Source organism: Rhododendron vialii, chromosome 2a (assembly GCF_030253575.1).
Source record: "Rhododendron vialii isolate Sample 1 chromosome 2a, ASM3025357v1".
Lineage (NCBI taxonomy): Eukaryota > Viridiplantae > Streptophyta > Magnoliopsida > Ericales > Ericaceae > Rhododendron > Rhododendron vialii.
Window position 1 is genome coordinate 14,137,111 of NC_080558.1, and position 26,539 is coordinate 14,163,649.

Below are 26,539 nucleotides of genomic sequence, written 5' to 3' on the forward strand. Positions count from 1 at the left end.
CGGCCCACAACAAACTTTTTGGACCCAGCACCCTCGATCTTGTATTTCCTGTCTAAGGATTCCCATAACTCTTTGGCCGATGGAGCCTCGCCATACACAGAATACAGCGAATCATCTAGAGCATTCAAGATGTAATTCTTGCACATGTAGTCATGCTCTTTCCACCTAGCCACATCAATCCGCTTCTGAGTGTCAGGATCGTCTTCAGCAATAACGGGTGCTTCCTCGACAAGCCACTTTGCCAAGTTCAAGGTGGTGAGATAGAACAACATCTTCTGTTGCCACCTTTTGAAATCGACCCCAACAAATTTGCCCGGTCTCTCCACGTGAGACATTGGAACGGAGGGAATCCCAGGAATAGGAGCATGAATTGGAATAGCCACACCGCCATTTCCATTGCCACTGACCCCACCAGTCTCTTTGTCTTTGCCAGTGACAGTTGTTTTCTCTTGCACAGTAGTCATGCTTTTCCTGAAATTAGGAACAACCACATATTAGAGAACAAATCTCAATATCAAAATGACAAGCTATATAGCATAGATTAACAATCTATCAGATAAGCTAAGTCTAACATCCCCCACAATACCATGTAACCTGGGGGTCCCAGGGGGCGCGCCCCCTGGCGGGGGTCTCAGGGGGCCGTGCCCCCTGACGGGGGTCCTGGGGGCAGCGCCCCCGGGCGGGAGTCTGAGGGCAGCGCCCTCAGCGGGGATCGACCTGCCCGGTCAGGTCGCGGGGGTCCAGGGGGCAGCGCCCCTTGGCGGGGGCTCGGGGGCAGCGCCCCCGAAAGGTAAACGGTATACACAAACTGCTACTAGCAAGATTGTGGCCATCTGACTTCCCCTTCTGCAAAGCAGCATAATTTGGGTACCGGCTAACACCACATATGCCGTGCACCAAGGCTGAGTGATTCACGCCTACCATTGGCTAATCACTTCAGGCAAGGCACACATAGGCCGTAAGCCACCTCTGGCTAATCACAAGCCTAGCACCCAAATTGCCTCTGCCAAGCAGATTATAACAGTGGGATCAAGGCCAGGCGATGTCAAGGCAGAAGCCAAGTAGATCACCCCAGAGGCCAACCAAAATTAATCTAAGGCCAAGCCGCGCACGACTGCCTTAGGCCGTAGCCTTTCTGTTAATTCCATCTTCGAGCAGTGGCCATGTCGCGCACGACAAGCCATGGCCGTAGCCATATGGGTCTGTTATCATGTTTCGATCCATTAATCAATCTGTGATAATCTCATATCAATTATCGGCAGATTGATCGAACTCCTTATACCACGAATCTGTCCAGTCATGAATCTGTTCTTGCAACTCAAATGTTAGTCCAAAACAGAAACTGTTTTCTGGAATTCATTGCCGATTGAATTGATCAGAATCTTTCTTAAGCTTGTTGGAAAAAATCCGGCAATAATAGAAATTCCAGAGAACAATTTCCATTGATACAATATGAATTACAGAATCAAGACATAATACAAACATTAAACAGAATGGAACAGTAGATATACGAAACGATTTTACAAGAAAAACAAACCGAGTCCTGTGTGAAACCACAGTCTCCTTAAGAAAGATTCGCCGCCTACCGTTGGTGTTGTAGGTTCGTGTTCGGCGTCTTCCTCCCAGGGTTGGCTCGGCTAAACCGCAAGCCGTCGGAACACCGCCGTCGACCGCCTTGGCGAACTGACTACCGTCTGCCTTTCTCTCTCAAAAAACGAAATTCAGAATATGCAAGTGATTTGTGGAATTGCTTGTATCTACTCCAAACCGGAAGCCTCCTTTATATAGAGCAGAGGAGGAAGGAGGGTTGAATGCAGCCATTAATCGCTGAAATGAATTCAGCCATTATGCTGCCATCAAATGCTGGAGGTTACAAGAATAAATCAGCCATCAAATGCTGAATAATTCATCATCATGGCCATCATGGGGAGGTTACGGGATTTACAAAATTCCTCACATCAATACGTCTATTGAATACGGGGCGTCCAGATACAACGAACCCGGGACTGGTTGCCTCGGAAGACCCTCCAAAATCCCGGTTTCATTCACCCGAAATTCGGTAAATTTCCAACAATAACTTAAGCACAAACAAAAATAACTCGCCGGAGGTTAAAATGGCTCAAACAGGGAGCAGCGTTTAAAGATTTATTAATTCCTGTCTTTGGGTGTTAAAACAGCGTACTTTTGAAGACTAATGTGGTGTACCATTTGCAGCCAAAACAACGTCGTTTTGGGCTTCTCTACGAGGCTGCCGTGTGTTGTGCACTACAGCATCCTTGTCTCCACAATCATACGCCACCCTAGACCCCAATACCGAGAAACCATATGACAAAAGTAACATGGAAGTGTTGCGGAAACTAAGGACCAAAAAAAAAATCAGAACACAAACACACACACAAACACAGAGACAAAGATTTACGTGGTTCCCCAAAATCGGGTACGTCCACGGGAGAGGGCCGACGAATTTCTATTATAGACGAAGAGGAGGATTACAAAATCACTCAAACTCACACTCACTCATAGACTGATACAAATGCATACATATGCTGCTCTCAAACTCTCTCTGATTTTCAGATGCTCTATCATTCTCTTTTTGACAGAGCCTCCTAGAATGAGCTCGGCTCCCTCCCGAAGGAGGAGCCCTCACGCTGCTCTACTCTCTCTACACTACCTCACTCTCCTCTCTGGTCTCTCACTCAAGAGAGATACAAAACCATGGAGCAAAGCTCCCAATTTATAGGCAAAACCCAAACCGTGGTTTAAATGCTACGCTTGTGGCATTGACTCCAGTATCCACGCCTAAGATTTTCCAAATCTTTGCCAATCTTCAACAACACATAGCTGATCTTTCCATTGTCAAGAAAGGCTGCCCATCTTTATCCAATCTTTGACCAATGAGAGAATTGGAGCCACACTTCAGCAGCCCATGTGCTGATTTCAACAATCTCCACCTTGACGACAATTCTCCAAAGGTCCGATGCTGCCCCCAAATACAATCCAAAATCAGAACAAACAGACTCTCTACAAACTCGAACAAACAAAGAGAGACAAGAGAGCAAACTATAGAAGCAAACAACAGTGCTCTCAAAACAGAACAAACAAACAGACTGACTGCAGATAACAGATGCTCTTAACAAATTCAGAATACCGGAACAAACCAACAGAAGAGCCAGATTTTCGAAGTCTTCGAGTAAACTTCAGAAAAGATTCAGACAAGTCGCGCGACAACTCAAAAAATCCCGGCAACAGATTCATATACAAATTCAGATGCTTGACCCACATCAAGCCAAATGCTCAACCTCGATTGAGCCAGGCGCCCCAGAGGCGCATGCACCCCGAAGGTGCTTAACATTGAATCAGGTGGACTGAGCTTGAACCACCATCAAACTCACTCCCAATAACTTCAGCGGACAGATCTGCAGTAGATTCAAAATCAAATTCCCCAATAACGGTGGCAGCTCCACCTTCAGCTTTACTCACACACACACAGTGCGCACACTGCACTTTTCATACAACAAGGGGAAGTGATCCCCTGTGGTCACACCCACCCACTAAGGGTGTACCCCAACAGGAAGCACCAAAAAACTTCCTGCATCTCACCTTCACAATAATTCACAGTGTCATCAGCAAACTGCAAATGAGTAACACAAAGCTTATCCACTCCAACCTGCATATCTTTTATTAAAGCTTGTTACTTTGCCTTTTGAGAGAGCCAGTTTAGACCTTCAACAGCAATAACAAACAAGAAGGGAGACGACGGGTCTCCTTGCCAACCTTTCTGCATCTTAAATTCTTCGGTAGGGGAACCATTCACAACTTTGTATAGAGAAGCCGTTTGAGACACACACTTTAATCCATGACATCAATTTCTTTGGGAAACCAATCATTTGCGTCATGCTGAGCATGAAGTTCCAATTAAGCTTTGTCATCGGCGTTTTCAAAGTCTAACTTCTTTATTAAACCTTTTTTCTACCCATTTTCCATCCATAGGCCACTTCTTTTGCAATCAATATAACATCTTGTATATTTCTCCAACCCACAAATGCAGACTGGACATCACCGGTAACCTTTGTAATGCAGTTCTTCAATCTGAATGGTAAGACCTTTGATGATATTTTATAACTTCTACCAATTAAGCTTATTTGCCTAAAGTCAGCTAGACTTAAGGGGTTTTCAACCTTTGGCACCAGCGATATAGAAGAGGAATTTATACCCTTAGTTAGCTTCCCATTCGTGTGGAACTCCGAAAAAATGTCATGATATCTGCTTTCATTAATGTCCTACCTTTTTTAATGCTCAACACGTTAAATCTGTCGGGTCTAGGGGCTTTATTCCCATCGCAGCTTTTTATAGCAGCCCATTCTTCTTGCTCTGTGAAATCCAGCACCAAGTTCTCATATTATCATATAAAGACATTACATTGCCCCTATCAAATGTAAGTCTATTCACCCACTCCCCCGAGAAGAGCGATTGAGAGAAGATGTACACTTCCTGCTTGACATCCTGATTTTTGAGGATCTTGAACCGCATGCCCATTGACGTTTACAGAATCAAGGCCATTCTCTCTTTGTCTGTTAGATGCGGTGAGATGAAAATACTTAGTATTCTTGTCCCCTTTTAATTACCAATTTTGCCTTGATTTCTGGACCCAAAACTGTTCAACCATTCGGTTGAGTTTCTGTAAATCAGACCTTAGCTCTTCCCTCTTGCTTCTATCTATATATATCTTGAAGTAAAGCACTCTCGGCTTGCATATCTAGACGGTATACTAATTCTTCCACTTTTATTTAACTTGTGTTGCACATCCCCAAATACTTCTCTGCTCCGTACTTTGAGAGTCTCTTTCATACCTTTCAGTTTGCTGATAAGCTTGATCCAGCCCAACCTCGAACAACTGTGTCATTCCAAGCCTTTTCCATAACTTCAACACACTTAGGATGCATACAACAAGAAGTAATGAGCCAGAAAGGCCTAGGACCCCAATCTTTCATCGTCGATAAGTAGAATAGGCAATGATCAGTAAGAGTTCTAGGCAGCTCCCACTGTTTAAGTTTGAACTAATCCAACCATTTTGGGTGGAGTAAAAAGCGATCTATCCTGCTCCACTTCTCCCCATCTTGAGAATTGGACGCAGTGAACTTTCGCCCTATATCTTCAATAAATTGATTAAGGTTTCTCATTCCTGTTTCCTGATGAAAACGCCCCTGCCCTTTCCCCTGTGTTTCTGATTTGACTAAGGTCCCCTCCCAAACCTCCATGGTTTCTGGTAATGTCCTTTGAGGCTTGATGGCACTCCCCACGTGATAAGTGCATAAATATGCCTATTTATGCCCCCTAACTTGTGTTTGTTATGTCCGTTTAGTGCGCTACTTGGAGTTTGATACTCGTTTTCTTTATTTCAGGACCTACGGAGCCGTTGGATAACATTTAAAGCTAAATCGATATAAAAATAATTAATGATGCAAAGCGAGCTCGAAGTCATGCTTGGAGAATGTAATACTTGCCGATCAAATTAATCAAGAGGTGAGGCCAAGCTTATAATGGATGGTTCAGCCAATAAACTTTTTGGCTTTGCACGTGCATATGATGAGGGTCCACTGAATTCCTTTTATTGGGCTAGAGGTTTACAACAGCAAGTATAAAAAGAAGCAAGGTTTTGTTTAAGGCATATTCTCCCACGGCAGAAAGAGAAAGGGGGCTGCCATCGGGACTCCTTTTCCACCCAAAAACGGAGAACGCATAACTGTGACAAGAGAACGAGACCACGGTGGCAGCAGAAGAAGCAACACGACAGAAGAAGGATTCAAGCTTTGCGGTTTAATCTTTTACGGTTATTTCAATGGAGTTTATTTGTTTCACGATTATTTATTCTAACTCTATGCGCGGCTAAATCCCTTGACTAGGGTGACGAGGAGGTCTCTCTAAGTAGCGTAGTTATTTGATTTTTAGGGTTTTATATTCGACTCATTGTATGACTTGGTCAATTCATAACTTTTTATGAGAGTTTATATTTTTCTGATATTCGAATGTGTTTGTATTCATAGTTTCAAGCACAGTCATGCAATGATTTTGAATGTTTCGAGATAGGCTTTGAGATAGATTATACGACGTGAGACGGATCGTGCCGTGGTTAAATCCAATGAGACGATCCGTGCCGTGTTGAGATAAGCTATACGGAGTACGAATCTTGATTATATTTTTGGGGATTATCAATAGGAATTGCTACCCTACGGTGATCTGGTTGAATGTTGAATGTGAACCCTAGGTTTCGAAATAAATGCGTTACAAGGGGAGACTGAATCGGAAACCCTAGTCATTTCTCTCATTTGTTTCAAAATCCTTTAATTGCTTTCTAGTTTTATTTTAGTTTAAGCAAATCCAAATCAAAATCCAACTTCCTTTTAGTTTTAGAATTAAATTAGAAATTAATTGAAAGTACCGTAACTTAGCTTTTTACTCTCCGTGGACGATCTCGGACTTAACTGCTATTCTTCGGAATAATTGTTAATTCCCTGTTTTATAAATTATATTTTTGGTGCGAAAACAACAGACCACCACGCATGACTTCTGCCTACAACATTTGTAGTATTGCACCAAGATAGAACTTCTATTACAGCAAGCGTCCATCATGGTGAGAACCTCCGGGCTCCATATACAAAGTAGTTCACCTGAGCTTCCATTAGCATCAACTTCAACAAATTTAAAATTTGAATCCCATAATATGGAGTTCACAAAAATCCATGATAAAGCTCCCTTTTTTGTTTCTTGGATCAAGAGGAAATCCACTGATTTTCGAGAAGTACCTTTTGCATTTCAGGACATGATTTTCATAGCATCTGGTGGCATGGTTTAAGAACCAACTATGTTTCCATTTATTTTTCTATTTGATACAAATTAATTCTTGCGACAACATTAATTACCATTTTTGTACTCAGGTTTGGTTGATTTCTCAGACGCAACAGCTCTCCCACAGGTACCCTTTTATTTAAGACAATCGGTGATGCCAAATCCTTAACAGTTCTTAAACTATGCGAGTGTGAACCCTACTTGGAAGAGGACGAGGAAGAGGACTTAGGCGATTACCCTTTCACTGATAGTGTAGTGTTTCATTCTCTACGCAAAGTTGGTCTCAAGGGCATCTCAGTGGATGAGGAGCTGATCATCCAGGGTTTGATCCGCAGTTGCCCTTTGCTTGAGAAATTCTCTCTCAAGGATGTTAGGACGCTGAGCAAAATTTTGTGGTGGCTAACCTTCATACACCAAAGGTAGTTGAAATCTCTCCATACGCGAAAAAGTTGTGATGATCGAGTCTCCAAATCTCCGGTGCTTCACTTACGAGGCAGAAAGAATATTGGACAAGGATTTTTTTTCAAGTTTAACAATGATTCAGCTCTCAATCTGAGAGATCTGTGTTTGATAGGCTGTTGCCTCACCGACGAGGAGTTCGACTTTGATAAATTCATTCCTTGAGTATTTGAGGTTTGACGGTTGTGATGAGATCGAAACGGTCAGTGTCAAAAGTCATCACCTTAAGCACCAAATATTGTATGACTGGAGATCAACCAGAGAATCTCCAGCTGAGACCACTAGCTCGCCTTGTTAATCCTACTGCTCCTAATTTACTCTCTCTTGAATATGACGGGTCTATTTTTTTTTTATAACCGGGGAACAGCCCTACAGATGAATATGAGGGGTCTACAACCAAAATCACCTTGTTATCCTTAACTAGCTCGCCGGGAAAACATTGGAAGGCTATTCTTTTTTATGATTTGGTTGACCCTATATGGTTCCTCGAGTTGAGGGAATTTCTCCAAGATCTGAATGGAAATGGAGGTCTGACCACGGAGTTATTCACCTCTGTGTATAACGGGGATAGCTTTAATATGGAGGACTCTGGAAAATTCCCGGTCCCTCCAGTCCAAGAAATCGAGTATCTGAAGCTCAAGCTAGTAGCATTGTCATCACTAAATTGTGAAGCTCTTGTGGATGACCTGGTTTGGAGTTGTCATTCAAAGAATGTTAAAATAGAATCTGGTAATTGCATTCTTGTAATGGAACTCTATGAGATGCAGGGAGGAGATGGTGATCTGATTATTTGGAAGATGAAGAGATTGGGAGCTATGAGGGTGGGGGTGGTGGTGATCATGAGTATGAGAGGATTCTTGACGAGGAAACTTTGTTGGATTCGTTGTCTCCTTTTGCATATGGACAGCTTGTTTGTTTTAGGTGACCTACAGAAAGAGAGAGAGATGGAAAGCTCAAACCGAACATGGACGGAACAAGGATTTTATTTGGGGGGTGCCGAGCTTGTGTCACCCTGTTCTCCATATCATCACAACACACATGGGGGTTAACAGAAAAATAGCAATAGAGAATTATTTCTTATCATACAATTAATTAGTCACTCTCAATTTTTGGACAAAGTTATCTAGAAAAAATGGTCATTGCCAATAACAGTTTCAGCATTGTTGCAACTAAATTGCTATATATAGTAGAAAAGATGGCATATTTAGCTACGTAATGATATAAAGTAGTGTTAAGATTCTAAACCGTCTATTTTTCAAATTGAGATTATCTCATATGATGATTTCTCATATGATGTAACGAAAAATGGGATCTAAAATGCTCACATCTGAAAGATTGGAGCTGTTTATTTTGAAGGTCTCAGTGTACTTGTCTCTCATACAAATGAAAGCGCTCTTCTCTCTCTCGAGCGCGCGCTCCATATGGAGGGGGGGAATGTCGCAAGAATCCTAGCGCTTTTGAAACTTGTGGAAAATGAAAGAAAAGAAGGAAACATAATTAATTAGGATCCTTTTAATTCGCTAGGAAATGGAAGAAAATAGTACAAGAAAGAAAATAAAATTGGACTATTTTTGTGTTCACTTAACAGGAAAGTGCTAGAAAGTTACGAGAAAATAATTTTTTCCGTACAACCTTCCTAGGTCCGTTTGAATAGAGTGAATGTCATAGAAAATGAAAGAAAGAGGGGAAAATGACACTTTTCCGGTGTTTAATTAACATGAAAATACAAGAAAATGGATTTTCTTGTATAACTTTGGATACATAGCTTCCACTTTTTTGCTAAAAACACAGAAATTTTATCTCCTTTTATTTTCTTGCAAAACTTTCGGAGAAAATCTTGTTTACAGAGCAGCTATAAACAAATGTTTACGGAGCTTAATCTTGGCCGGCCAAAAGTATTTTGGACGGTCCGGCTTTTGAAATAACTATTCGCGCGAATAATTTTTTTTAAATCCGGACCATTAATTGTCGAAACAAATGGTTGAGATTGCATGGCTCCACAAATAAGTTTCTCTCCTTTCCATTATGTCCGTAGCTTTTCCTTTTCTGCAATGATCCATGATGTATGTGACAGGGTAAGTTAGTAAATACATTTTGGGAAATGATATGGGCACTCCAAAAATTGATGCAGGCACTCCAAAATCAGTGTAATTCCAAATCCACTTTCATTTGTTTTTTGGAGTGCCTATATCAATTTCCCTACATTTTTTCTTGCAAGATTTCTTACAAACACTTGTAAGAAAATAATTTTTTTTTTCACTCTCTTTTCTTTTACTTTACTTTCTCTCATTTCTATTTTTCAGCATAGTTTTCTTTCTAATCAAATGGATCCTAAGCATTGTAACTCTGCTTTATGTTTCCCACAACATATGCATGGGAAGGAAGTACTATCGGCTTGCTTTCCTTCTTCACCCCATACTCCCATCCCTTCCTTGGTTCTGCCATTTTCGTTGCTCTTGTATTCTTTTTTTATTTTTATCACCTCTTGTATTCTTATTCAGTTCTAGCTGGAAAAGAAAGAAGGATTTGTAAATGAAAAATCTGAAACCCAAAAGTGGTGAATTAGCTGGCTGAAGACGACGACCGTTATGTCCGACAGTGGAAGCAGCGACAACTCCCTCTGGGGAAACCTTCCACCGGAGATCGTCGCCCACGTACTCTCTTTCCTACCCATAAAGTTTCTATGCAAATTCAAGTGTGTTTGTCCCACATGGAATTCCCTAATCTCCTCCCCGCATTTTGCCAAAACCAACAAACCTTAAAAAACCATTCTCATTTCCTGGTCTCACGGTCTCTACTCCGCTGATTTTGCTGCTGTGAATCTGACTGCTGAAAAGCTTGATCTTCCTTTAGCCGAAGGAAAGGTGTCGTATGGTTGTGGCTCTTGCAATGGCTTGGTTCTAGTTTCTGTTCAAGAGGTTGATTCCAACTTCTTCTTGCTGAATCCATTAACTAGAGAATGTAAGAAAGCCCCAACCCCCCTTTTATGACATCTCTTCGTCTGCCCGAATCAAACTTGTTACAAAGGGTACCCACGCTGTTCTACCGGGGTTGGGTTATGACTCATCTACAGATGATTACAAGGTTGTGATGCTCCTTTACAATTGTATTACTGAATTTGAATATGATTCTGATGGCCATGTTAATAGTATTATTATTGATGGTGATCATGCTGGTAATGTTTCTGAGGTGATTGTCTATTCACTAAAAACTGATTCTTGGAGGAGAATACAAGATTGCCATTATGATCCTGTGGAACCTCTTCCTGGGTTTCTCTTTAATGAGCGTCTCCATTGGCTAAGTGAGAAAACTGGTGATTTGGATGGTTCTATGGTTGTTGCCGCTTTCAATTTCCCAGATGAGAATTTCACGGAAGTGCACCTGCCTGATACATTTGATACTGTTTATGAAGTTGAGTATCACCACATGGTTGTTCTTGGGGGTTGTCTCTGTTTGGTTATTCGGCCGACATTTGGTGACGAAATTGTAGTTTGGATGATGAAGAAGTATGGGGTACAAGAATCGTGGATCAAATTTACAATTCTAAATCACAGCCGGATGTCTCTAGGGAACGTGTTGCATTTGTCAGCAGAAGGCGAATTTGTATTGAGCACATAAGGAGAAATTGATGGCACGAAACTAGTTGCGTACAATCCGAAAAAGGAAACACTGACAGACTTGGTGGTTAGTGGCATTCCAATTGAATTTACAGATGGGGACAACTACATTGAGACCCTCGTCTCTCCTAATCGTGGAGGACAGATTAGGAAGCAATGTGAAGCTTCTTCAGGTGATCATGTTCAAAGAGTTATCGTTGCTTGACTATTAAAAATGTAAAAATGAGTTTGGGACGTGTAAGGTGCCAATATAACCAAAACTAGCCACATTTAGTACGAGATAAACTATGTAAGAAGTAATATTAGCAACAACGACAAAAAAAGAGGGTGCCAGGCCCCATAGAGTGTGTACTACCTATGAAGCATGTATGAGTACTCATAGATGCATTCCATAACCGTGGCATGCCCATATATCGTACCGATACTCCTTGGATACTTATCTGAATGCTTCTTAAACATAGCCATAATTTGTCAAATAACTTTCTTTAATCTTGAAGTATCAGATAACTTTTGGATACTCTTACGTCGCGTATCCACACTTCATGAATAGGGAATATGGCATTTCATATGCAACATCAAAGTACAACCACCATTAGTAGTAGATAAACGACTAGTTTTACAATACTTTGCTTACTTCTTAGAGGAAGAGAAACCATCAGATTGTACTGGTTTCATCTTTTGTGGGGGATAGACATTTTAAGAATGTTTGGACATATGGTTCTTGTTATCATTGTTTGTTCACCTTTTTTTGGATCTTGGCAGTGACAGACCAAAGTCTCAACTCATTAACAGCATGCCCCTCTGAACTCAATTGGAAGGAACCCAATGTGACGTATCTCTTTTCTACTTTCATTGCCCCAAACTGAGGATTTTTATTTTTTTATTCAGCAATTATTTTTTGCATCCGTAGCCTCAATCCTCTCTATTGCATAACCAATCTGCTAAGCCTCCTAAAATCATTTGGGCTTTTAATAGTACTGGACTTAACTGATAAGTTTGGATACTGGTTCTTGCCTCGTAGTCCTTAGGTTGGCAACCCGTTTGGCATGAAATTGAGGGTCTTATTTATGGAATGCTACTTCTTGAGAAATTGAAGTCTTAAAGTTGAAGTATGTGAGTGGTATTAATTCTCCTTGTGAGATTTAAGTGTTTGCATGTCTAGAATGCTTTAGGAAAGGGGAATCGTTGTTCTTTGGCTTGCCAATGGAAGGGCCATTCATGCAAAATGGTTAATGAAGATTCCATTCATTATGTGGAATGCTCATTATCTTTTAACGAACGAAATGACTCAATGAAAATTCTATCCTAAATTGAACCAAACACACCCTTAAGTTCTTTATCTACCTCATTAAGCTCAATTTTTTACCTTTTACTAGCTGTGTCCTAGAAACGTGGAAAGTCTCAGCCACCTAAAACTGTGAATGATGATTCTATTTGTAATGTGCATGTTGTCATTTTCTTTTCACTAACCAAATGACGGTATGAACATTCCATTCAAGTGAACCAAACACAACCTTTTGTTCTTTATCTACTGGATTAACCTCAACTTCTTCCCTTTGCCCACCACGTTCTAGGAAAGAGGAAACCCTCAGCCACCTATTTGTTGATGTCATTCATCTCAACTTGTTTAGTGAGGATCTTCCTTCAACTTTTGATTTTTTTACGATAGCCTCATTTAGTTGAATGGTTTGTTGCTTCATTGCCCTCATCTGTTTCAAAACAATCGTAATTGGAAGGCTTGAATCAATGTCTGAGCTAAGAATCACTAATACTTGAAAGGAAGTGATGTGTCTCTGTCCGACAACGATACTCCCACACGTGTCTGAAACTCTTTTTTCCGTGTCCACTATTAAAGAATTGAAATCTTCCTTCAAACATGTATCTGACATCTTTGTGTAGTATGTCTGACACTTCTTTGGTATCTATGACCAAGAAATATATGTGTGATTCACACTTCTTACTTCTTAGACATCTAATGTGATTATCAAAGATATCGGAATTTGATATGCCATTTAGTAGAAAAAGTAATTCTTAAATCATATGTAAATCCGATTGGAAACTTTGAAGGATTTCTTGAGGATTCCTAACTGTGCCCATGTCTTATTGCTTAAGGATTTCTTGAGTGATAACTTATTCTATCTCATCTATTATATAATTTGGGGTGTACTCTATAGTACATCTACTCATAACATTTTACATAGTTGAACATATCCCCAATGTGTCCGTGTCCTGCATTTTAGATAAATAACTTATTCGCATGTCCGTGTTCTATTATATCTGTGCTTCTTAGTGTTTGAGTTTCAGCTTTTCTAGTTCTTGCTACTACTCTTCTCCATTGTGCAAGGGGCTTATAGCCATTTCTTTTGCCGTATAATGGGCTATTATTACTCATGTTTTTAGTGGTGTTAACGTACATACTCACTAACAGTTAAGAATCTATTTTGCAGTTGACAGGGAAGGAACATCCGAGCTCTAATCCAGCAAATTAAACTATGTGCATGCAGCAGTACTCAACTTTTTACAGGGGAACCATGTTCTTGCTACTCTTCAGCATTGCATCTCCTAGCCCTTTTGAAGGCGCTTCTAGTGCTTGATTCCAACTGAAGCCCTTTTTTATTTCAGTAACTTCAGTTTCATTTCTTGGCTAGGAGCTACTTCATTGTTGTTTGTTATTCCGTGACTGTTCTGTTAGTCTCTGCTAGTAGTTTTCTTTGTTGGGATGTACCTATTTTGTCCACAAGTTTGAAACCATGTGCAGAATTACCTATGTACCTTCAAGGACAGGTGGACACAACAAAAAAACTCGAACTTTGGCACTATGTATCCTTTCTATGTGATCATTGGACGTGGTGGCGGTCAGTCTACCCTTATTTCCCCATTTGATGTGGATGAGAGGCCGTTTAATAGATTTGGCGTATGTTCATATTTGTGGAACTTTACCTGAGCAACTTCTTCATTTTTCTCCTTAAGCACAGTTCGGGTTTCTAACTCCAACCCAGAGAAAAAAGAAGAAGAAAAGAAAAAGGGAGAAAAGGACAGATCAATGAAAGGGGAAATTCCGATTTCCCATGTTTAATATGTATGCACTCAAGCGATTAAATCAGCATAGAGATTGAAGTTGCGTAGCTTATGATCGTACTCAAGTGGGAATGGCTAGAGTCCAATCGGACAGCAGGATTGTAGAAACCCTTAATGCAGAAAGAAGTTTTGGTGATCTTTACCTAGCATGTTAGGTGTTTGATTGAGAATTAAACCTTAAAAAATATAATACCAAGAACTTATGGTATTATTAAATTGTCATTTTCAAGCCCCTTAGGGCTAGCTCAAGTGGTGAGAACTCAGACTTTTCTTAAGGAGGTCTTGTATTTGAACTCGAATTTGTCCATAGATGTAGGCAAGTGCAGGACGCAATGATTATAAATGTAATTAGTAAAAAAAACAGACACGAACATGCTCAAAGCCTCTTTATACGCCTTATTGAGGAAGTTTTGAATCAAGTAAAGCTTTCATGAATTTTTTTCAGAGCGGAGTACACGAACAACATTAAAAAAAAATTAAAAAAAAAAGGAGAATAGCAACCTATAAAAATGGAATTTTCAAATAGTCCTATAAACCTACTCTCGATATCTGTACCAAGTGTCACACGATCCTGATGTATCAGTTGGAGTGGAATGAAATTGGCGTTGTCTTCTTTTTCTGCACTTGTCTTCTTTTTCTGCACTCGAGTGGTGGAGTTTGGATGCAGATTCTGAAGAAATGCTGCTATTGGGTTTGATGGATGCTTTCGAAAAAGTTTTCCTCCAACGCCCCTGCAGTAAAATGGTTGAAGAACTCAACTGACAGAGAATGAAGTTGCAGAAGATCATAGACCTTGTAACTTTCTCATTGATACCCAGAACAGAATTCCCATTGCTTTGACACTGAAACCTGATAGAAGCTTGGCTGACAATATTTGTTCACATGGGTTTGTTTATAAGCAGTTTTTTTGAGCAGTAGCTGTCGCTTTTCATCCAGTTGGGTTCTCAGTTGGTTGCTATCTGTAATTGAGGCATCCCCTAATGTCGAATTCCGGTGGACCTTATGACCAACTCAGAATTGATGTGATTTCTGCGCTCACTCTTGCCTTTCTGAGTTCCATGTTCCCGTTGCCAGCCCATACCAGGCCACCTCCTCTCATTGTTGCAGCTTTTTTTGTACTCCTAAGTGCATATCAACAACTCATGTCCCAACTAAGATGAACAATAGAGAGACTGAAAGAGAAACTGCCTTTTTGTCCAGTTCCAATGTTCTCAATTCAGATTGTGGATATGTGCAAGGGCTAAAACTTAGTCATTGTGCTTGTATCACTTGAAATCAGCATTTTTTTTTCCTGCCAGATTTTTATTGAAGTGTTGTCAATTCGTAGTCAACTTCTCCAAATTAGAACTTTAGAGAATTTGCATATCAAATTTCCGAGTGGAGAAACAATGGTAAAGTACAACTATTGTTGCTAACCCTATGGTTGAACCAAGGATAATCTGTATCCTGTCTTCGACCAATAGCCAAGGGTTGCCAGTTTTCAGGACTGTAGTACATGACCTAAAAGCATCATTATGACATACTCTGCAGTTTCTTTTGAATAACAAACAGGCAATAAGGCAAGCTGAGTCCTTCAAGCAATATTTAGTCCAGAGGATACAATCCAATTCTAATGTTCGCATGTTTGCCTTGGCCCCTTGGCCTTAAGCACCGCCAAAGTTGTTCGTAAAATCAAACTCACCTGGAAGTTGAGATCTGTTTCTTGTGTGGTACTATAAATGTTTGCAGTACGCCTGCAGCATTGCATCAAAATATGTACTAGTAGCTCCCCAAAGAACTCAGTATCCAAATGCAAAGAGATCCAAGGCATTATCTTTGCCTTGTTTACACAATACCTGTAAATTAGAATCTCATTCTGAGATGATATAGAAGAGAATATGCTACTTTTATAGATAATTCAAGTACTTACAAAGGATCATGTTTTTCCAAAACAGACAGTAGAAAATCATCTCAGAAGAACTATCCACCCATTAGATAAACATTGCCAAAATACTTAGCTACAAGACAAATAAATGGACTACACTTTATAATCTTCATTGGTAATGGTTGTAGTGGCTTCATTTGCTTCATTGATATTTCCATCTCGTGTCAATCGCTTCCAAACTTCTAATACGATGGTTGACACTATTAGTGCCCCGGATATAACGCCATACACAATAATCCATGTTTTTGCACGCTTAAGAATGTAGAAGCCTACCCATATGTTGGCGAAGCTCAAGAGGAGGACAGTGTAACCGGTGAGATAATGAAGCCAATTCCAAATATATCTAGTGGTCCTTGACTGACTGCAAAAATAAAGCAGAGATCTGAAGTAGTCCAAGGCAAAAAAGAGTGATTCCAATGCCCATGTGGCAAGGGTGATGAGTTGCACCTCTTGCCATGCCGAGTAAATATCCAGGGAGCTGAAGAATGATGTGAACGTAGAACCAGAGAGGGTCTGCTATTGGACCACCAGCCTTCAAGTACCTTGCCGCCACAAATCCGAGTGGCATCATGATTCCCCAACTAACCGTGTTTAGTACTCCATCTCCATGTGTCTGTAAAGTTAATTAGAAGTCATATATATATATATATATACATCATTATAAATAGAAAACAAAGTTAACTTTGCTGGAAAGATTTGCTGGACCACCAGCCTTCAAGTACCTTCCCCGGAAAAGTTTCATTAACATCCGTACCGTCCAAAATATTTTGGGACGGTCGCAATCAGCTCCGTAAATAACTATTCACGGCTCCGCCGTTAAAAAAGATTTTCTCAACCTTTAAATAGAGTGCCCGCAAAGCCAATCCTCCAACCAGACAGCCAAACTAGATTTGACACCAAGAAGTGAACAACACATGGGGGAAAGAAAAAAAACATTTTGTTGTTTACCACAAAAAAAAATCCGTTGTTGTTCAGCTATGTAATAAAAGCTTTAATTGACGATGCTTTGGTATGAATTGAGAGGAAAATCGACCTGCCGGATTTGGAAATCGAGACTTTGTGTTGCGGCATGACACTCTGGAGATGGGAATCGACTTGCAACTGTAAGCGTAGGATTTTGGCATTGAATCTGAAAGGTTATGTATTTTCTAAGACACTTGAAATAATTGAAATCCAATACATGTCTATAGTAACACCAATTTTATTTTCGTCAAATACAAAACATATATAGCACCAGTTCGAGGCAAGTTATGCAACAGAAGATCATGTAATAAATATACTAAACACACAATCTCGAAAACAGTTGGACTCAGCCATTAATGCCCCAGGAACTGTGGTCCGGTTTTTCCTTTTTCTTCTTTTGCCAGCCTATGCAAGACAAGTTGAATGCTTTGCAGTCAAATGAAAGGACTGCATTTTCTTCTTCGGTAAATGCCTAATAATTACGTCCACATATGCATCAAACTCGAATATCAAACTATAGAAGCATAACATTTCCATCTCAAGAAAACTAACCTTGATGACAGAAGCAAGACAATTTAAATGAAGCCAAAAACTAGAGAGTAAGGCAGTCAGAATCCAATAACCTTGTGTCACAACATTCTCTAACTTCTCCTCTTCCTTGCTATCTACTGTCTAATCCTCTTCATACTCCGCTTCTTTCGAGTTTCTTCAGCTTCCTCTTCTTCAGGATCTTATCTTCTAACAAATGCCACTTACTATCACCTTTTCCCTTCGTCATTATCCTTGGAGAGGCCGAAAGAAAATGTTCCACATAAGTTGGTATCCCTCTTCGCTCCTCATTTTGCCATGTGTAGTCTGCAGGCTCAAATAAACTTTCCTCATACGCCATTGCCACCATACAGAATTTGCAATTGGACGGTCTGGGAACACCTCTATCCAAATTGCCATTAGAATTGTACACGTTAACACCCCCACTATCATACCCGATGTGTTGTCTCATTAGAACTTTACCATCTTTTGTACAACATAACCGCTCCAACACACTATAAACCATAAAGGTCGAACTCGAAATAACAAACCCAACATTCCACGATTCTTGCACACCGTATGCGTTCATCACCCATACTTCAGCATTGCCTGACGAATCATACAGAGGCAATTATCCAGAACCCCCAACCCAAGCAAAATATTTCTATCCCCATCTTTAAGCGGTTTTGGCATTGGTACCGTCTTGAAACCAATGAAGTTGTCAATTCAGAACTGGCCCTGAACGGATTGTGCTAGTGTCATAAGGGAAGCATACGTCTCTCCAATATTTTCTTCGAAAATTTCCAACCATTACGAATTTACCATCACGAGGATTAAAAGTCGTGACGGCCTTGTACCCGTTAGTAGAGGAATCATAACAAAGTCCAGAAGTAATTCCCAAAGGAGGAGGCATCAACCGATGATATGACAAGACTTTCGTGAAGTACGCATTTAGTGAATTCCATAAATACAAATCCACCTTAAGCCCCAAAAGGAACAACCCATTACACGAACCATAGATGTCAACTTCACTATAATGGAGATCCAAATTTTTTTCCATGGTGTATGAACCTTTTCCACAGAGCATTGTTGGTCTGTGGAGCGAAAGTAAAACGACCCATCATTCAACTGGGACATAACAATAACCTTTTGTCTTTTTGGTAGGGTTATTAGGTTTGAGTCAGATATCATTTTGATAGGGTTATTAGGTTTGAGTCAAATATCAAAGAAAACCACTGTTTGAAAATGCACCTGAATCGACAGAGAGAATCATGGAGTAATCTTGAGAGAATTTGCACAATGATATCTTCTGGGATATTTGGCAAATTGTTGGGATCTGATTTTAATTTGATTTTCGTGTTCGTTTCCCCAGGTCTGCTGCTGCTTCCTCATTCTCGCTCCATTCTTGTTGATAACTGGTTGTTTAGAAGACTAGCACAATGTTTAGGTCACACCTCAACTCATCTCATTTTTCTTTTTACACATTTTTAATATTTTTTTCTCTATCTCTTTATTCATTATCATTTATTACATCAAAAATAACTTTCAAAAATGCAAATCAAACAAGGTGGGGCTTTTCACAAAATTGCTTATCGTGCTAGTAAATTGGAAAAATTATTTATTCAAGCCCACACATCAGCTAAATTAGAAAAAGGCCCGGAAAAATTATTGGTGGCTTGGGTCCCCGTATCTCTCTAACACAACAGCCAACCATTCATCTCTATATCAAGGGCCGGACTCGGATTTAATTCGAACTTTTACAAATTCAAGTTGTTCATTGTTCAAATAAAAATTTGAGCTGTCCGTTGCCGAGATGAACAGCTAGATCATCCGCACCATACATGTAGTGCAAAAGGTATACTACAGCACCCCCGGATCCCTATTTTTGCTAAGGCAATGTTTCCACGGACAATTTTAGGCAACAATTTTATAGCATTTTAGCTTGTTTACACTAAGGCTCCGTTTGTTTGGACATAGAATGTTTTCCGGTAAAATATTTTACCTATTTTCCGGTGTTTGGTTGTGTAAAAAATAAGGAAAACATTTTACATGTAACATATTTTTCATTAATTGAATGAAAATGACTTACCTTTAAATCTTCCGTAAGTTATTTTTCGAAATAAGTCAGCTGCCTTCTACTGCAATTTTCGCTGCTCAGTCTCCTCAATTGTCGATCTTGACCCACATTCAATTTCAATATTCTCATATCTCTCTACCGATTAAGCCCCTCATCTCTCTCTCTACACTGTTTTGTCAATTTCTGAAAATATTTTTAAGTATCAACCAAACACTAAAAAAATAAAAGTTTGACTTTAGAAAAAACATTTTACATGGAAAATATTTCACATTTTAAAACATGTTACATCAAAACCTAAGCTACAACAAGTTTTGCTTCCCATTTACAATTTATTGACATTTATCAACAGTTCTCTCTCTCCCAACAAACTTAAAAAAAATTTTAACAACTTATTGGTTAGTGTGAACAATTTGACATTTTTCAATTAGTTATTGATTAGTATGAACAACTTGATATTTTTCAATAACAACAAATGATCCTTAAGTTATTACTTACCAAAAACATCCCCAAGAGTGTGAATTTCATACGAAATGTTTTTCTTTAATCCTACTTTTAACCATTAATTTTTCTTTAAAAAATTACTAGCAGATCACATCTTGAAACTTATTGATCTTATATACTATTGTAGATTAAAATTTCTTTAAATAAAACTTAAGACCAAGTAAAAAGGAGATATATTTAAGACGAGATAAAAGAAGAAATATTTCGAAACAACTAGAAAGTAAAAATATAAGTACTTTGATCGAAAAAAATTGATGTTGAAAAGTACTTATACCAAAAAAGATACTCCATAAATAATGATTAAGATTATAAAAAGGTTAGTACTAAAAATGACTAAAATTAAAATTATGTTATGCATTTATAATGTATTTCTAACAAAGTTTTAATTTGATATAAAATAACCACACAGCTATCTACTCTTTTTTTTTTACAACTTTTATTAGCAAATTATCACAGAAAAAGAAGTTCGTAGACTCCATACAGCTCTTGATTGATTTCTTCCTTTCACTACTGAAGACATTGTAACCATTGATGTACAAGACATTAAGAAAAATAAAATAGCCATACAAGTAACTATTTTTTTTTTGGTAAAACTTTTATTAGCAAATTGTCACAAAAAAAAATTAGTTCGCCAACTCAACACACCTCTTGATTGATCTCTTTTTTTTTACTACTGATGACATTGTACCCGTTGATGTACAAGACAAATGAAAAAAAAAGGATTTTTTTTTTTCGTTCTTGTGCATTGGACGGAGATTTTTATTTTAGGCCACGTTCGGCTAAATAAGCTAATTGGTTTATTTTTTTGTCTTTATTTAAATTTTTTTTGGTATTTGTTAGTTTTTCGTCAAATTTTTGGAGATTATTGCATCGTCATGGCGAGAAGAATCTAAAAAGTAAAAAATTATGATCGAAATCTAATTTTTTTAAATAAAGATAAAAAAATTGGATTATTGACTTATTTTTGTCTTTATTCAAAAAAATTAGGTTTCGATTGAAATTTTTTACTTTTTACGATATAATAATTTCTAAAAAATTGACGAAAAATTAATAAATATAATTTTTTAAAATAAAAATTTTAAAAAATAAATCAGTTGGCTTAGTACTCCGTACGTGTCATGCTTCTGAACTCTATGCACCAAGCCTAATTCCATTCGGGGAGTGCTAGGGACACATCGGTGTGGCTGAGTTCAGCCACACCCCTCTCACATGCAGGTGGGATCCACTGAAGCGGGTTCCACCTGCATGTGAGAGGGGTGTGGCTGAACTCAGCCACACCGATGTGCCTCTAGCATTTCCGAATTCGATTTTGCCTAAATACCAGGAGACTCACCAGTCACCCCGAACCTTCACTCTCACCACAGCTCAGACACCTTCTCCGCCGGACCACCACCGGAAACAACCCAAACAGAACAACTCCCATCCATCTCTCCAAAGGCGGCAACCATGTCCGATTGCGGAACCCTAATTCCCCAGGAAATCCTCACCGACATACTCTCTCGACTCCCCGTCAAATCACTTTGCCGATTCAAGTGTGTTTCACCCTCCTGGAATTCCCTTATCTCCAACCCCTACTTCGCCAAAACCCATCTCAATCGAACCAATACCCGAAACCCTCAATACCTAGATCAGAGAAACATTGTCATCTCCAGCTCTCTCAATCTCTACTCCATCGACTTCGGCGACGCCAATCCGACCGCCACAGAGCTTGATTTTCCTACGGTGGAACAACACGCTGCCGACAAGCAGTTCAAGGTATGGAGCTCTTGTGATGGCTTGCTTTTAGTTTCCTACAATGATAATTTCAACTTCTTCTTGTTAAATCCGTCCACTAGAAAATGTAAGAAACTTCCTGGACCGCCTTTTGTACTCAATCCGGTTTGTACCTGGTGGTATGCATATGGGGTGGGTTACGATTCCTCTACGGATGACTACAATGTTGTGATGCTCTCTTGCAATGATATTGGATCTGCTCAGAGTAATATTTCGATTGTGGATGTCTATTCACTGAAAACTAACGCTTGGAGGAGAATTCAACATACCCACTATGTCGCCATCGGAACTGCATTTTCTTGTGGTGGGGTTTTCTTAAATGGGTGTCTCCATTGGCTTTGTTGGAGAAATGGAACCTATGTGATTGGTGCTTTCAATTTGTCAGATCAGATTTTCAGGGAAGTGCCGATGCCTGCTTCTCTTCGTGGAGGATGTGGGATATTGCGTTATTTTGTGGAGGTTGTTGGCGGTTGTCTTTGTTTGGTTGAAAGGCGGCCTTCTTACAAAAGTGACGTTTGGAAGATGGAGGAGTATGGGGTAGGAGAGTCTTGGACCAACCTTACGATTGATTTACCTACAGGAACGCCTAGTCTGTGTTTGCTGTGTCAGCTAGCAGAAGACAAACTTTTGTTTGCTAATAGTAGAAGGCATGGAAAGAAACTGGTTGTATATGATCTGAAAAAAGAAACACTAAGGGACGTGGTGGTTGCTGGAATTCCAAGTGAATTTACTTTTAGGCATGCGTATGTCGAGAGCCTCGTCTCTCCTATTCTCGGAGGAGGAATTGGGAGGCAATGATAAGCTTCTCCCGGTATGTTTGTGTGTAGAAATGTCCCTTATTTTGTTTATTTATACTTGTATGTTATTATTATGGGAGCTTCTGTATTTCAAGGTTTTTGGAGGTTGCACATCCATGTTATCCCTTATACTTACATAGCTTTGGTAGTTTCAGCTATATAGGGCATTGGTTTGTTATGTATGTTGAACTATCATGCCCAAGTGGCTAATGCCCACTTTAAATGGTTGCAGTCTAACCTGTGAAGCTTGAAACCTGAATAGGATGTCCTTTGAAACCTGAATAGGATGTCCTTTGTTAGTGTCCTTAACAAGCTGATACTGCCAAGGTGGCAAGGTCCAGTCGACTCTGTTATGCTGCACTCTTATATTTGATCATCAAGTTTTTCGGGGGAAAAAAAAAGACGATGAACATGATACGTATAGGTGGGGTTCATACTTCATATCTGCATCTTATCTGTGTAATCTAAAATCTTTAAGTGTCGAAAACTGTTCGGATATTCTCATTTTTTATGAGCCAAAATTGAAATTATTAATCTTTGAAAGACGAGTTACAAAGATTAAAGAGATCTAGAGCATGACAACATCACGAGGAGAAAGCATCCCAACGGGCGAATAAGTTCAAGCAACTGAACTAAATTATGTCAGTTGCTTTTCCTTTCTTTTTTTCCCGTTTTCCCGGAATTGTTAGTGACAATGTAACCACACCTGAAAAGTTTGTGTATTATATGACGCTTGGGAAGTCGAAGGTATCGGTCAACAATTACTATCTTCGTAACTCATCAATTGTGGTACATAGTGGATTTCAACATCTTAACACACAAAAATAATCACAATTAAATGCAACATACATAAAAATCATACCACGCTATAGCTTAAGCACAAATAAAAATTACTCACTGGGGGTTAAAACGACGCATGGGAAGCAAAGTTTATAGATTTATTTTTCCTGTATTTATTTATTTATTTATTTATTTTTTTTTTGGGGGGGGGGGGGGGGGGGGGGGGGTGTGTGTGTGTTGGGGTGGGGGTTGTTAGAACGACATATTTTGAGGACTTAGGTAGTGTTCCATTTGCGGCCAAAACGACGTTGCTTTGGGCAGCCCAATAGGGCTGTAGTGACAACGCACTACAGCATGGCATGTCCACAATCATATACCGCCCTGGACCCCAATAGAAAAATAACTTGGCCAACCAAAAAAACCAGAAATACATATGACAAAAGTTACATGGAAGCACCAAAAAAATTGTCCCTACCACCTATTTCAGATAAGAAAATGCCCCCGAGCAGATTTCCAAAAATGAGTCTGCAAGGGCCCTTCCAAAACCAAGAGTAGTAGCATTATAACAGCACAACGCAGCATCAGCCCATAGACCAGCACTAAGACTCCCAAGCCGAATCTCCTCCACAGATCATGCTCTTGTCGTAATTTTTTTGTCGGATGTCCTTGGAATGTGCCACTTGCCCCTATACTTGACTCCCAAGCACCAATACTTGCTTCAGATGTCCTTGGAATGTGCTGCTTGCAGTCATACTTCGGAACATTTGGATAAGTAGAAATAAAACATTTTTGAAAATAAGTGACAATGATGTTTTTCTCCAGAAAATCGATAATCTTGTGAAAGAGATTAGCATAGCAGCTTTCAAGCCCATCATTTGTGACAATGTTTCTCAATCTAGACTCAATAGTTGACATTTTCCAGGTTGCAGCAAGATGAAGTAAAATACCGATGGGAGCTCTAGGAAGAACCCCGGAAGGGCTGGATTTGGTGGAGTGTTTATAGAGGATCATGGCTTATGGATAATAGGCTTCTACAGGAATCTGAAGGAGAGTTCAAGCATTGAAGCCGAGCTTTGAGAAATCTTTAATGGCCATAAGTTGATAGCAGGTTCAAATAGATTGGCAACCATGGACAGGCTTAGAAGATGGGGCATGGAGGTTGACCCTACTTTTGTCCTTTGTTCCCAACATACTGAATCCTTGGCACACTTATTTTTTGATTGTGGTTATTCAAGAAGCATATGGGAAACAACCTTGCACAGATTCCAGATTCAAAGAAGGGCAGAGGCTTGGGATACGGAAATTAACTGGGCAGTTGGATTCTGCAAAGGTAAGAGCTTCAGATCAGTGCTGTTTAGATTAGCCTTGGCTGCAGGAGTTTATCATGTCTGGAGTGAGGAATTCCAGAGTATTTGGAGGAAGACATAGGAGCTCTGATGATGTTCTAGCTAGCATTACTGATAATATTATACATCGAGTCTGTACTTGGAAGCTTTTCCCCAAGTCTCTTGAGAACCAAAGGCTTTGCTGCCAATGGAATATCTCTAACAGACTTCTTGGAAATGCTATCCATTAGTTTCTCTTGTTCGGATAGTTGCTTGAGGCTTAGCTGTTTGTGTCTGTTTGAGCTGTTTGGGTCTGTTCCCAAATTCAGACTGGACATCACCGGTAACCTTTGTAACGCAGTTCTTCAATCTGAATGCTAAGACCTTTGATTAGATTTTATTTCTACCAAATAAGCTTATTGGCCTAGAGTCAGCTAGACTTAAGGGGTTTTCAACCTTTGGCACCAGCGATATAAAAGAGGAATTTATACCCTTAGTTAGCTTCCCATTCATGTGGAACTCCGAAAAAATGTCATGATATTTGCTTTTATAAATATCCAACCTTTTTTAATGCTCATCATGTTAAATCCGTCAGGTCTAGGAGCTTTACTCCCATCGCAGCTTTTTATATAGCAGCCCATACTTCTTGCTCTGTGAAATCCAGCACCAAGTTACTTCTTATATTATCATATGAAGATATTAGCCCCTATCAAACGTAAGTCTATTCACCCACTCCTCCGAGAAGAGCGACTGATAGAAGATGAACACTTCTTGCTTGACATCCTGATTTTTTAGGATCTTGAAACCGCATGCCCATTGACGTTAATAGAATCAAGGCCATTTTTTCTTTGTCTGTTAGACGCGGTGAGATGAAAATACTTAGTATTCTTGTCCCCTTTTAAGTACCAATTTTGCTTGATTTCTGGACCCATAACTATTCAACCATTCGGCTTGCATATCTAGACAGTATAATTCTTTTTTCCACTTTTATTTAACTTGCGTTGCACATCCCCAAATACTTCTCTCTTCCATACTTTTGAGAGTCTCTTTCATACCTTTCAGTTTGCCGATAAGCTTGATCGAGCCCAACCTTGAACAATTGTGTCATTCCAAGCCTTTTCCATAACTTCAACACGCTTAGGATGCATACAACAAGAAGTAATGAACCAGGAAGGCCTATGACCCCAATATCTCTCATCATCGATAAGGAGAATGGGCAATGATCAGGGAGAGTTCTAGGCAGCTCCCACTGTTTAAGTTTGAACTTATCCCCAACCATTTTGGGTGGAGTAAAAAGCGATCTATCCTGCTCCACTTCTCCCCATCTTGAGAATCGGACACAGTGAACTTTTCTCCCAAGCATTGGAAGATTAATCAGCTCTATATTGATTAAGATCTCTCATTCCTGTTTCCCTACGAAAGCACCCCTGCCCTTTCCCCTGTGTTTCTGATTTGACTAAGGTCCCCTCCCAAACCATTATGGTTTCGGGTAATGTCCTTTGAGGCTTGATGGCACTCCCCAGTCCCCACGCATGCCTTCGGCCTACTACATCACTGGGGCCCTAAACATTTGTAGGATTGCTCCAAGATAAAACTTCTAATACAGCAAGTGTCCATCATGGTGAAAACCTCCGGGCTCCATATACAAAGTAGTCCACCTGAACTTCCATTAGCATCAGCTTCAACAAATTTGAAATTTGAATCCCACCATATGGAGTTCACTAAAATCCACGATAAAGCTGCCTTTTTTGTTTCTTGGATCAAGAGGAAATCCACTGATTTTCGAGCAAGTACCTCTTGTATTTCAGGACATGACTTTCATGGTATCTGGTGGTTTGGTTTAAAGAAGCATGTACCAAGGTGGTCTTTTA

At 39.7% G+C, this 26,539-nt stretch overlaps 2 protein-coding genes and 1 long non-coding RNA gene across 9 annotated transcripts in view; 2 read left to right on the forward strand and 1 right to left on the reverse strand.

Moving 5' to 3' along the window:
* The window catches only part of LOC131313696 (F-box/kelch-repeat protein At3g06240-like), a 20,783-nt gene extending 6,940 nt beyond the window's left edge, over positions 1-13,843 (forward strand). Inside the window, exon 2 of one of the 2 annotated variants that reach the window (XM_058342155.1) lies at positions 6,936-8,474. The gene's annotated coding sequence lies outside the window, so the exon portion shown is untranslated. Of the gene's footprint in view, positions 1-6,935; positions 8,475-13,369 lie in introns of those variants that run through there. The other variant, XM_058342147.1, reaches the window with a different exon arrangement.
* LOC131313794 (uncharacterized) lies at positions 3,622-26,504 on the reverse strand. The gene is made up of 3 exons (XR_009196310.1): positions 26,017-26,504; positions 4,664-5,138; positions 3,622-4,067 (listed from the first exon to the last, which is right to left on the reverse strand). It is a non-coding gene; the product is annotated as an uncharacterized LOC131313794 (long non-coding RNA).
* LOC131313730 (F-box/kelch-repeat protein At3g06240-like) overlaps positions 21,294-26,539 on the forward strand; it is a 28,588-nt gene continuing 23,342 nt past the window's right edge. For 4 of the 6 annotated variants that reach the window (XM_058342232.1, XM_058342217.1, XM_058342240.1 and 1 more), the window contains exon 1: positions 21,294-22,577. In XM_058342232.1, the coding sequence (XP_058198215.1) occupies positions 21,440-22,564 (1,125 nt within the window). In that variant the 5' untranslated portion in view covers positions 21,294-21,439 and the 3' untranslated portion in view covers positions 22,565-22,577. Of the gene's footprint in view, positions 22,578-22,795; positions 22,828-24,265; positions 25,060-26,539 lie in introns of those variants that run through there. The other 2 variants (XM_058342212.1, XM_058342247.1) reach the window with 2 other exon arrangements.